This window comes from Abrus precatorius, unplaced genomic scaffold (genome assembly GCF_003935025.1).
Source record: "Abrus precatorius isolate BTA unplaced genomic scaffold, Abrus_2018 Scaffold10, whole genome shotgun sequence".
Lineage (NCBI taxonomy): Eukaryota > Viridiplantae > Streptophyta > Magnoliopsida > Fabales > Fabaceae > Abrus > Abrus precatorius.
The window spans coordinates 4,903,207-4,917,613 of record NW_020874292.1 but is presented as its reverse complement, the minus strand read 5'-3'; the positions used below and the strand labels follow the sequence as shown (position 1 = coordinate 4,917,613).

At 25.4% G+C, this 14,407-nt stretch overlaps 1 protein-coding gene across 1 annotated transcript; it reads right to left on the bottom strand.

The window, feature by feature from the left end:
* Positions 1–4,647: 4,647 nt before the first annotated feature.
* On the bottom strand, positions 4,648–4,959 carry LOC113853197 (auxin-induced protein 6B-like). The gene has a single exon (XM_027483697.1). The coding sequence runs from the start codon at positions 4,957–4,959 to the stop codon at positions 4,648–4,650; it is 312 nt and encodes a 103-aa protein (XP_027339498.1).
* Positions 4,960–14,407: the final 9,448 nt, after the last annotated feature.

The following is a 14,407-nucleotide window of genomic DNA, read 5'->3' as shown; positions in this document are numbered from 1 at the left end:
AGTAGAATCCCCCTTACCTCGAATTGAAGACCCACACACGAATTTAGCTCAAGGAAGTGTTCCTCTTGCAAACTTAGTCCTAAATACATGGAGGAATCTCATAAGGATCAAGGAAAACCAAGAGAACAGAGAATGGGAGAGAGAGACCGAAACCCTAACAATTAAAACTCACCTTCAAGCGTTTCCCACATGAATCCAACCTTCAATCTAGCTCACGAACGGCTTTTGAGACAATTTAATCGGTGGAAAATGGTTTGGAGGTGAGAGAATCGAAGGGACCTTGAAGAGAGAAAAGGGAAAAAATGAGTTTCTCAAGCCCTAGCCCCTTTAAATCTTCTCTGGTCATGACACTCTCGCTGCAGCGATGCCCCCTGTCGCTACAACTAAAATATCAGAGAAAATTGCATCTTGATTTCTGCAGATTCTCGCTACAGCGAGACTGCACCTAGAAATTTACCCAAAATTGTTGCTTTGTCACTATAGTGACAAGGCGACAGTTTCACGCCTTCCTCTCAGGGTCCTCTCGCTACAGCGAGAATGCCCCAGTAATACACCTTTAACCTGATTTTTGGTCCAATCAATCCAATTCAATCATATACAAATATAGTTATACACGTCCATAAGCATTTATACACACCAACATTCAAAGTTCATCACACGCTCAAGTGCAACTCTAATATATATTCACATCATACATATATATGTTTATATATATATATATATATATATATATATATATATATATATATATATACAGACACACAAAACACGAAAAAGTCAACGCAACTACTTATATTAATAATCAAACTATATTACAAAAAATTTGGAGCGTTACAAATGACACATCATCTAACGTAATCACCAACTCACTCACTTAGTAAGTGAAAGCTACTTGCGTCAATGTGTCATCTCTCAACAAAGGAAGACAAAAGTCCATTGTCAATTATTTGATATATATAATCTATTAATGGTGCTAACCTATAAATTTTGGCAATATTTTATTTGCACTCATGAGTTATTTTTAACTCGTCCACTCTTTCACCATGAGTGATTATGTTTAGGTAAATATAATAATCATTTAAATAATATCATTATTATCTCTTAATCACATAAATAATGAGCAACATGACCTTTATAAAACCTAAGCACAAATGCATCATCAAATCCTCCTAAAAATTGTTCTACTGTTGGTTTAGAGGGCTTGTAAGAACACCTTCCTATTGTCCATCATAGTCCTTTTGGTTCATCATGATCTTCCTATTCTATAGCTACATGTGCACATTCTTTATGTATAAAAGTTGTAGGGCATATATGTCTTTCTCTTGTTGCTATAATTGCAATGTAAATAAAATTTTTTAAAAAATTAAGCAAATTTAGTGATTTTGTCTTCCAACTTTTAGGTGAGTTTCAATTTTATTCTATATTTTTTAGTCTATTGTAGTCCTCTAACTTTTAAAAATATTTCAAATAGGTCTTTTTTATACTAAAAGTGTTAATTATATTAAAAGTTTTTGTTATTTTCTACGACATGTACTGTGTGGATATTATTCATTGTCTTCTTTAGATCTCAAACTGTAACTCCTTCACCTTTTCCTCTTATGCCTTCCATTTTCATATTCTTAGCTGCTCTTTTCCTTTTTCTTCTTCATCTTTGTAATACTTTCTTGATCCAACATCACCTTCTGATTTTTCAAACAATTATATTCATCCAACATCTTGCCTAAAGTCAACATGGTCTTTTCTCTAATCAAATATAACTAGTAAAATATTTAAGATTGGAATGAAATATTAAACTACGTTTGTTATTCAACGCATCATCATTTTTACAACATCTAATACATTGATGAAAATGCATCTTTCATCTCTTGCATTATATTTTTTGATTTCTTCAAATGATAATTAATTTCCGCTTTTTAATTGAAATGTTGAAAGTGATGTAGGAAAATCAAGGAACAAGAAGAATTTGAATTAGCCAACCTGATATAGGATAACTTCAAGTGCTACTAAAGGAATATCATATCTTGTCATTCTTGCAATCAAAAGGTGATGTTGAATCAAGAAAAGGTAATTGAAATAAAGAAGAAAGGAGTAAGAAGAAGAAAATACCAATTTTGTAAAAAATTTAATAATTATATTATATTATTTTAATCTAAACATAAAAACATAAAAATACAAAATGCTAAATTCTGAAAATTAATTTTCAAAAGCTTGCTAACCTTTCAAAAATTAAATTCCAAAATCATGTTTTACAAGGTCTCGAAAATTAACTTTTGGAATTCAAATTAAAAGCAAATTTTAGAAATAAAATTTTAGAATTCAAACTAAAAGAATTTTTTGAAAATTAAACTACATAAACAAGTTTAATAAGTTTTTAAAATTTAATTTCAATCATTAAGGAAGCTTCTTGAATTTAATTTTGAAAGTTTAGTTTACAAGCTTCTAGAATTTAACTTTCGAAACTAACCTCGGTTTCTAATGTCAGAAGTTAAATTTTGAAAATTTATTAAACATGCTTCTAGAATTTAATTTTTGAAAGTTTTTTTATTTTATTTATGAAAATTAAATTTTAAAATATTTTTGTATAACTTTAAAAATTAATTTTAAAAGTTTGACAATAATATTCTTTATCTATTCAAAACTTTTTCATGTGAGATAATAAAAAATTATTTAAAATGCGCTGAAAGATCACGTAAAAGTGTTGGTGGTGAGGTAAAAAAATGTGGTTTACCAATAAAAAAAATTAAAGAAATGAAGGAAAGAGAATAAGAGAAAAATAAATAAAAAAGAACTAAAATATAAATAAAAACATGCAAAATAATTTAAATTCTTAATAATAATCATATTTATTTTTTCTAATCGACAACAATCATAGGCCAAATAGACTCAGACCATCTGACACATGAAAAGAAGATGCTAACAATAAATTGTGGATTATAAAATAAGTCAAATAAATAAATAAATTGCAGAGAAAAAAAATGTTATAACTAAATTACACGGTCCAAAGAAGTTTGTTGGGCAGAATAACGCGGTAATGTAGTGAAAAAATCATGGCTGGAATATATTTTTAATTTTGTTGGGAATTTTGATTTTAGTTTTTAGTTTTTAATTATTTTAAATTTATCTTTTTTTATAATTAACTTTATCATTTTTAAGTTACTGACGATAACCTTTAAGAGTTTGTTTTATGCTTTATCTTTATACGTCAATCTTTTTAAAAATAAAAAAATGAATATAGTAAAATTAAAGACTAATACTAAAGATGTTTAAAAAAATTTAGTCTATATAAAATTTATAATATTTAGAATTAATTATTAAAATATTATAATTTAATATCTAACAAATTAAAAAAAAATTGATTTATATTGAGAAAGAGGTGCAGTAAAGTGAGGAAATGATAGTAAGAGGGAGGGGGTAGTGCTGCACAGCTAGGCAGAGAAAGATGAGGCAAATAGCAAAGAGATCCGTTGCAGCGGTTAGGAGTTGTGAATGTTCCAAAAAGCAAAGCCAGTTGCAGACTTGCAGGTTCCATTACCCTTTTTCTGCACATTCGCTGGCTTTCACTACTCCTATTCTCCTGCTTCTCGTTGCTCGCCAGGTAATATACATCAATTCCCATTATACACTCTTCATTTTTCACACCCAATAATCATTCATCAAATCTTGGTTACACTTTTTTTTAAAGTATTTTTTCAATTTTTAATTAAAATCTAGTTTTAAGAGTAGGTAAAAATTTACATTTCACTGTAATAAAGCATTTTTTTATTCAAAAATATGATAATGATTTTTATAAATAAAACAATATTAATTCTCATTTAATGCCTTTTATTTTTTTTATTTATCTCTTTCTATTATGTCTATAGCTGAAAAAAATAAACTTATTCAATTAAATAAATTCAAACTCTTCTAATAAAATATACTAATTTTAAACTGTAATTCAATATAAACCTTTTAATTTTGATAAAAAATATAATTATGATATATAAATATTAAAATATTATTATTTTTATTAAATGTTTTATTTTTATTTTTTTTAGAGTCGGTAAAGTAGACTAATTTAATTGGATTGACCTGAACTCATCTATAAAAATGTAAAGCGTGAATTTCAAATTTTAAGTTTGAATTAAATTTAATTTTTCTAGTCTAATGTTGCAGAAGAACAAAATTAAAAAGGAAAATTTAGACTTGGATATTATTTTTGTAAATCCAAAATTTTTAATGAACCAGTCCAAACGAGCAAGATAACTCATTTTGTTAAGTTAACTATTTTGTTTTTCTTTTTATTTCACTTTAAGTGTACCCATCAAGGAAATATTTATAAAATACTGTTTTTAAAAGAATAATAGCAGAAAATACTGAAGGAAGGGGTCGCAAATTTTGTGCATAATATAGTGGGAAAAAAGAAAAAGAAAAAGAAAAGAAAGTTAAAGGAGAAAATCTATAGATTTGAATCCATATTCTCCTCATCGGTGAAAGCACTAGAAGCAGAAAACACATAACAAGTTAAGCTTTTGGCTTATAAGAAGATTTACGCTTGAAAGCAGAGTATTTGATTCCCTCTGGACATTAAAAAACAGAGAGTGGCGTCAATTCCCTAATTACTAATTAGCACTATGCAATATCCGTTCCATACACATCCCTTAAACAAGATTAACAAGAGTGGAAGTAGAAAGCATGAGGAAGGCGATGATGGTTGTGGTTATGATGGTGATGGTGATGAGTGGACTCTTTCTCAATTCGCCAACGAAGATGAACAAAATCATCCACTGAACATGGAAGCTTGAGAGGCCCATCGGTGTGGTACCCATAAACCTCACGAGCTTTGTCTAGAAGACCCTTGAAGAGAGGATGGTAAAGGTATGAAATTGGTATAACAAATCTCTCTGACCCTTCTTCCTCTTCTAAACCCACTTGAACAGCAAGCCACCCTTTCTTCACCTTCATCTTCTTCTCCTCCTGCATGCTACCTTTATTAAATTGCTCAATTCTTATGACTAATGATTCCAAGTGCCCAAGAAGAAGGAATGACCCTTAATATATATAGCTAGCAATTATTAAGTGCCATGGATATTACTTTTTTCTTTTCGAAAGGGGTATAAAAATTATATAAATAATAATACTAATTTGTGTGTGGAGGGGTATGTAGTGTGTACGAGTATACGGAATCAAAGAGAGGTGGTGGGTGGGCAAGTTGGGAGTGGACACTTACGTGTGGCCTTTTGAGAGTGGGAGGGTAATAGTAAGGTCAATGAGAATTGAGAGAAGTAACCAAATAAACACCTCTTGGAGTGAGATGGGGACACAGTTGAATCAGTGTGGAGTGAAAGAAATGGGAATGGTGCGAGTCTCGTTGCTTTGCTTTTTCATTCTAAGCAAAGAAATTAAGAGGAGAGATAAAATTGAAATTAAAAAGAATAAAAGAGGGGGAAAAGTTAATTCCTTTTAATCTTTTCCAATTATATAAAAATGGTGCAAACAAATGATAAGGTACTGAGAGGAAGCAGAGGAGGGATGACGGCATGTCCCGTGTGCATGGACACGCCTTCCTTTTGGCAGGCGTGGAGCAGGGCTACCGGTCTCATATGGATCATGCTTACTCTCATTTGTCTTTTTATTATTTTTTTAAGCATTGAATTTGGTGGATCTAATATAATAAGATAAAATATAAGATTCCAATAAAAATAAAATAGAATATTTATTTTATTTTATTTTTATGTAATAATGTGTATTCATATAATTAAACAGAAAGATTGTATTCTTTTTTTCTCACTTAAACTTCTTTATTAGACACATTTTATCCTGAATAGAATAATATTATAAATTTAATGAGTTATTGTATTAATTAATACAAGTCAAAAATAGAATAAGACGAAAAAATTTTATGCCTTATTTTTTTTATTTGTCAAATGAGCTCTATTAATATTAAAAAATTCAAAATATAATTGTTTCTTAAAAATAAGGTTTTGCAAACACGTTATGTAATATGTTTTTAAAAAATTGCATAATTAAAAAAGTTAGCTTGAAGTAGTCAATTTTTTTAATCAGATTTAATTCTTCTAAAATAAGAGAATATTTTTAAAAGTAAAATTTTATCTATCATTAGTTTGAATTAAAATATTTCATAAAAATAAGTATGTTTAAATTAATGATAAATAAAATTTTACTTTTTTTCTTCATAAGTCAACTTCTATTTATGCATGAATAAAAATTTTATTTTCAATTTAATAATTGGTTCTTTTAAGCGTACATATATACAATATTATCATATTATTTTTTATTTATTTAAACTTGTTAATCGATTTGAAAATTGCGATGTTTACATATTTTAATTTTTTTTATTACAAGAAGTATTTACATTTTTTTTAAAAGATTTTGTTTGCAAATTAAAATTAAAAAAAAAAGAACAAAGGCTTTTAAAAGAAAAAAACATTTTTATTATTGAACAAATAAATCAACTAACAATGACTTTTTTTACTTAACTTATATAGTTTTCCTGCTAATATTTAAATAAAATTGTTTTTAACAGAGGATACTTATAATTTAGTAAAAAAAAAAGGAACTGTTTATATTATTAGAGTTTTTTTAAATAAAAAAATGAATCTTCTAAAACATTTAAATAAGAATATATATAAAAGAATGGGAATTATATATATATATATATATATATATTACTACAAGACATCAAATTGAAGTGGAATTACTCAAAACATAACTTGAATTCATCTCTAAAACACAATGAGCCTGATTTAAAAATGTTAAACATGTCAAAAATAATTTTAGGTTACGATAAATGAGCGGAGGATTCGAGGCATTTACGTCCATAATTGACCAATGCTCATTTATATCCTTTCATGTTGTCAAAGTAATAAGACAGTGAAATTTTCTTCTCAGCAAATGTACCAGTGTTATATATTTTATTCTTATATAATTAACTATTTAGAATATATTAATAATATAATTAAATAATTATTTATTTATTTTAGCCTATGTTTTATAAATGAATTATTTTTAAAAAATTTCAATATTAATTTAGTATTTAAAACGTTCATTTTATATTAAATTGAGTATTTAAAAAATGATATCATACAAGTTCTTCATACAATATTAAATAACTTATTTTATTAAAGTATAAAATAAAATTGATTTTTATATTTTAACATTTAAAAGACTCAATATCATAAATATTTTGATAACTAAAATCATTGGTACTTAATTCTTTGAATGATTAAAAAAATTAAAGCATTTAATTTCCAAACTTAGTTATGCATATTATAATTTTATAAAATTAAATCTTTAATATTTAACTTCAACAATTTTATTTTTTTAACTTTAAAAAATTTTAATTTGATCACTTAAATTTTAAAAACTTTTTAAATAAGTAAAAATCAAATTTAATGAGAAGATAAATAACTTATTCTTCTTTCTCTCTCTTTATCCTTCTTTTTTCATTCAAATCCACACTATTTTTTTACCTTCCTTTCTCTACATTCTTCCTTCAAGCCCTCATTTTAGATTCTACCATCTTGACACGCACTCACACATGTGAATGGAATGAATTAAAGATCTAGTTCAAAAGAGGAGAAGATTTAAAGATCTCAGAGCATATTTAATTTATGTTTTAAAGATAATTTTTTTTATTTTAAAAATAAAATTTAATACAAATTTATATTATATATTTTAAAAAATAAAAAATTCTAAAACAGAAATCAAACATACTTTAAGTGTTTTCTATATAACAAAAAAAAAAGGATATTATATTAAGAGTGAAGGTGCATCTATATTTAAATGTGATTTTAGAGATGGTGGTATTATTGTTAAAAGAAGAGAGTAGTGACAATATCGTTGGAAATAAGAAGAAAAAGACAAAAAGAATAAGAAAAGAAATATGGAAAGGTGGAAAAAAATTACATATTAAAAAAATATAAATTAATACATATGATAAAAAAATAAAATTTTTAATTAATATCATAAAAAATCATTTAAAAAATACTTATAAAAGTTAAAAGACTAAAGTAAAAATAATCTAACAATTACAAGAATAAATATATAGTATATATATATATATTATAATCATTTTATATAGTTTAAATATTTATAAATATGTTATCTAAAATTTAATATTTATTATATTTTAGAAATATATATTAAAATAATATAATATAATAGACTATTTGTTAATTTTATTTTATATAAAAATTTATAAAATTAATATACTTCATAAAAAAATTAAAATAGTATATAATGAAAGAAATTTAATATTAATTATAGATGGATGAGTCGTTTCTTTGTTAAGATTTTAAAGTTCTTGTTATGGTAGTCTGACGTGTTTAATGGGATTAAGACAAAGCTTTCGCATAAGAAGCCAAAAGGTTAGTGGTGATGAATAAAGTACATAATTAGTAATGTCAAATATTATATATATATATATATATATATATATTTAAAATTTTTAAAAATAAAAAAATATTCGAGCCATACTTTATTTATTTTAACCAATTAAGTCGGTCATTAAAATGTGATTAAACTGAATTAATAATGTCTTAAAAGAAGTCTAGAAAAAAAAAAAAAATTTTATATCACCCGATATTTTCTTATATGTTTTTGTATCATTTCCCTTAATCGTCGCCATATTTGGGAATTCCATATTTATGTTGAAGTAAATGTATTAAATTATTAAAATATTTTTCATATGTTTTTATTTTATAAAATAAATATTAAACAAAGGACACGTATATATTATTTTTAAAAATTTAATAATTTTTATTGAAGAATTATAAAGTATAAACATTACAAATAAAAAAAAATGATGCATCTGGAAACTCAATTTGTGGGATAAAGCAGCTCCACTAGCATTGACCGCCAAAAAAGAGAAAAAGTTGTAGCACTGACACTAACACTAACACGACCACACAATCACAGTCTGAGTCAAATATTGTCATAATCTGCACGTTACGGTTCCGGTCATTGCTCTTTCTACTTTTTTTAATTGCCGATAATTTTTATATTATTATATTTATTATGATATCAATATAAATTTTATTTTTTAATATCAATATATTTCTCTCTTATTTTTTTAATTGTTTGAAGTATAATTACTTGAATGACTATCTATCAATGCTACAACGGGTAATTACAAGAAACAAATTTTAACCGTACTTTTTTTAATGGTAGTAATATTGATGGAAGTTCGTGTTGACCACATCTCTACACAATTTTTCATTTATAATGATATTTATATGTTACTAATTTGCAAAAGTAAAAAATAAAAAAATACATTTTAATTAACTAGTTACGAATATTGAAAATACATGTAAAATTGTTATTCATTAAAATACAAAAACAACTATACATCATTTATTAAAATATAAATATTACAATATCATGCCAAAGTATAGTGAATTACTCGTTGATATCCCCAACGAGAGTCATCATTTCACAAGCTAATTATATTAGCTTGTTTTGCTCTGTCAAGTGATTGTTTCAAAAAATATATAAATTTGACTAAAAATTTAAGGAGAGCACTAAATATTAATTAAGTGATTTTATTAAAATTTAAATATAAAATTTTAAAATAATATATTAATGTAAAATAACAATAAATATATAAAAGATTAAGTGTATTTAAAGTATCGTTCTTTATTTTTTTGTAATTTTGTCTTGATTATTTTTATGTCTAAAAATGATTTTTCTGTTTATAGATTAAAAGAGTTAAAATAAGTTGAGTTATTCGATTAATTAAATAATAGATATTTATTTTTCAAGTTTTTGCTAAAGTTTTACATAAATAAGTTTAATAACTAAAATTAAATGATTAAAAAAAGGGGCTATCTTTTTACTGTAACTGAAGTTGCAATTTGTAAATAGTACACATTTATATTTGGCAAAAACAAAACTGTGGAAAGAAAAGTTAAGAAATTTTTTTTAAATAATTTTTTTTTCTCATTTATGTGTCATTTGCTTTATGTATAAAAGGTCTTTTACCTTTTAAAATTGAAATAATGGACATAGACTACGACTCACTTTATTTTATAACCTCCCGCTCGGAAGAAGGTCTGTTCCTGAACGTAGTATTTATATAATAAAACAAATGCAAACCCAAATCTGCTATTAATATAACTAACTAGAATTTTATTACCAACTTCCACGGGTGATTAATTATGAATTGAAATAGTTAGATGGTAAGGATTTTTATTTTGCTTCCCATCATTTATAGATCAAGTTTTTTAAATATAATAATTGAATGCTTTTGTGTAGGTATTGATCACAATTATTAGCATTGTTAAAATATTCGTAAAAGTATATAATTAAAGACTTTGATGGAAAATTATAATATAAGAATTGATCTACTGGAATATACTGGGAAGAAAATAAAAGTAGGATGAGTCATTTTCGAAGACACTTGATAAGGGTTGTGCTCTGTTTTGATGTGCTTTGCGGGTGGACGTGGAGAGGTCGGTGAAGATATGCTTCGTACCATTTTTGCCGTTTGATACTTCGATTCATCGCACACCCCCGAATATCTTAGCGCACTTCCACATTATCATATTTAAAAAGGATACAAAGAATGCAAGAATCTTAACAGTATTAAAAAAATTAAATATATTTACGTATATAGAGAGAGAGGTAGGTAGGAATGTTTCATTTATATTTTTTATAAATAATTAAAGTCATATTCTTAAATAAATCACTATGCTATTTTTTAAAATTTTTTATCTAATTTAATTCGATTTAGCATATAGATATGATGAGTGAATTTATTATTAGAAATTTTTACGTATAAAAAATTTAAATCTAAAACTTTATTTAAACAATATCAATTTATCACTTGAATCAACTTGTGTCAATAAATGTATTATAAATTACTTTAGCTCTCATAACATTTTGTGAAGCTTCACAATGAGGTGGCAACGTCGATGATTGGTGAAGCTTCAGTTAAACCGAATTACTATTGCTTATTACGTTAAACATGCAGGCAAATGGAATTGGCAATTGTTCCATTATCAACTTCCCCTTCGAATTGGTACTTCACATTTGGGAATTGTCTTTGGTCCATACAATCCCATTTGGGCACGCACGAGTAATGGACAATGTTATCGTCAAAGTCAAATTATATTTACCTAAATCATTGAGTTCATGTGCTTCCACCTTTTGGTATTTGTGGAACAAGATCTAGAAACGGCGAGGTCCTTCACATATACGTACCTTAATTTATGTGGCTTATGACAAGGTGAACTATGATGACCAACTACAACTAGGTTCCATGCTTGCATCATCTTATTGCTTCTTCGTACGTTTGTCCTATCTAATTATGGTACCAATTCCACATGAACCATGACGTGACTCTCCAGCATATCTAGGTTGATTTTAACACAATCAACTTTCGGTTTCTGCCACTTTACCAAAATTGTATCAAATATTCTCCTATTTGGCATGTGATCTGCGAGGTAGAAGATGGGTTCGAAGTTCTCCAAAATTGCCATGCTTGATTGCTAATACACCAACCATGGCTATTAATTAAGGACATGTTTATTTTGGAATAAAGAGAGCTCGACCAATATCAAATGGACCTGCACTTGATATTTTGGGTAGCATAGATGCAGCGTTTGCTAACTCATTTTGAGAACATGGACACCTAAATTTGATCGACCGGATATTGTTTTGTCTTTTACCATAGACAACTTAATTAAGTATACAAAAATTGGGCCTCTCGTAGATTTTACTTTGGTTTCATCACGGTTAACTTATCTAATTTATTAAACTTGAATAGATTTCTAAATTCTATAAATATTAATTTATTTGATTTTCAACTGTTTTTTTTAATATTTTATCATTATAAATTATAAATTTATTTAACATAATTATTGTCACCATTTAGTAATATGACGTGACATATATATATATAGTTATTCATATAAACAATTATGATTGCCATGATTAGATCATATGAGAAAAAGGAATTTAATTTTTTATACGATAATTAAAATTAATAAAAATAAAATATAGTAAAAATATTTATAAGAATTAAAAATACATTTTATTAATTGCTATTATCTTAATTATTTTGATTGGTTTTAAGGGACCATTTTAACAAAAATAGAAAAAAAAGGGCAGAAAACACCAAAAAAGCACATTATTAACCTTAGCCTTGAACTTGAAGGAAGAGATTCGATTTAATTCCTTGAAATCAGTTCACATCATTAAACTTGGCCTGTCATTTTTACATTCACATGTTTTGATCAGTCATCATTACTTATATCTTATTGATCTTACACGCTGCTATTGTATTTTTTTTTTATTTGAGATTCACCATTGCTCAAGGTATAAAATTGTAGATTCCCATAAATACTTTTTTTTTATTTCATACTTTTAAAAATATATGTGATTATAAATTAATTTTAAAAATATATAATTTAAAATTGATAGTTTAACTTATTAAATTAAAAAATTTAATAACACAATTATTGAATTAATTAATAAATATGACATAACATAACATAAAAAATATATATGTAATTTCTTGACTTTAGATTAAATTTAATAATCATGTATTTTTAAATAAGTATCACTTTTCATATTTTCATTTACTTAACATAATTTATCATATTTAAATTAAAATAAAAATTTAAACTTTATTTTTGTATTTAAATATTTTATTAAATAAAGTGAGATCATGTAAAAAATATATATTATAATTTTAGTAATTTATATTATAAATACGTAAAAAATATTATGATAAAAAGTGTATCATTATGAGTTTGTAATATTGAAAAAGACAAGAGAATTATAATAAGACAGTGAGAATAAGAATAGGAAAAGAGTCAGGGGCAAACTTAAACGCTACATGAAGTAAGATTTCAAAAAATGTTATAAGCTATTAAAATAGTATTTTTACTAAACATGTTTAATTTAGTTATACAAACTTTTAAATTAGTCAAATAAACTAGAAACTAATTTACTTATCTTATCAAACACACACTTAATGTAAAAAAATAAATCAATAAATAAGTAAATAAAAATTAATTAATATAAATAAAATAAAATTTAAGTGTATATATAAGTTTATTACTTTTATTAACCTTATCTTTTAAAGCTGAATTAAAATATCCAAAGTAATACAATTTTCTTTAAAAAATATTAGATTAAAAATGAAAAATATAATAAATAATAAAATTCTATTATTATTAATTCTTTGAATTTGTATTTAATTTAATTAATAATTTTGCAACTTATTGTTATGATGCAGAAGTTGGGAGTTTAAAAATGCCTAGTGTTAAAGTTAAAATATAAAATCCAAATTTTTTATATGTTAAAAAGTATATTATCATTTAATAATAATATATTCTAGACTAAAATAAAAAATGTGTAACTTTGAGAGACGAACTACGTTACACGTGTTGTGTTATGGTTGAAAAGAATTGAATGAGAGGAAGATTAAAGTTTAATCCGAATTCCCTTTCTGAAGGAGCACTTTTTGTGTTCCTCTCTCATAGAAAGGTAAAAGAGCAAAAGTCGATTGTAACGGAAAGTGATTAGTCCCATCACAGTGGTGGGTTTTCGGAGAATGAATGTTCATAGTAAGCCGTTCCGTATTAAGCTCTAAACCATAGCATGTGGCATGACTTTTCATTCATTATGTGACCGTGCCTTTCACTTGCGCCCAAGTCAAAAAGCAAGACTCCATTAATTCCATGATCAAATGATGGTGTGGATTAGGTCATGCTTGTGTTCTTGAGTCTTGAGGAGTGACAGATTATTAGATACAAGTAAGATTTTGTTTCACTCACGCAAACAATGGCGAATTGAAATGCCTACTATCGCATCTGATGCAATGAATCTTATAAACAACAGCTTTCAGAAAGAAAACAGAAAAAGCCATAGCTGTTGTCTCTTTGTAATCATGTAAGACACTGTTCGATTACTCAATTTCTTTAGTTTATCTCAACACATTTGTTATTTTAAAAACACATGAAATCATTAACTATTTTTCCAACATATTTGTTTATTAGTATTTTATTTAAATATTTTAATAAACTCATAATTATGTTTTAAATCTTTAAAAATTCTGAAAATTATTTTATTATGATAATTTGTTTAATTAATTATCTTTTTAAAATATTTACGTTATTTTAACAGATAAATAGTATAAAATGGAAGAAAACTATTGTAAAACATCCTACTCACGCTAAATGAAAATTACTACGAATGATCAAGCTTTTCCTCAAACTGTTTTAAAACTATTTTATTTATCACCTTTTTTAATCTAGAAAAGCAAACCTTGTTGACAAAAGAACAATCAAAATACATATTGCATATAAATAAAAATATATATTCAATAAGTTTGGATAAATAATTTACTTTAAATATTATTTAATAAATTATCATTAATAAATCTAATTATAAATTTTATTAA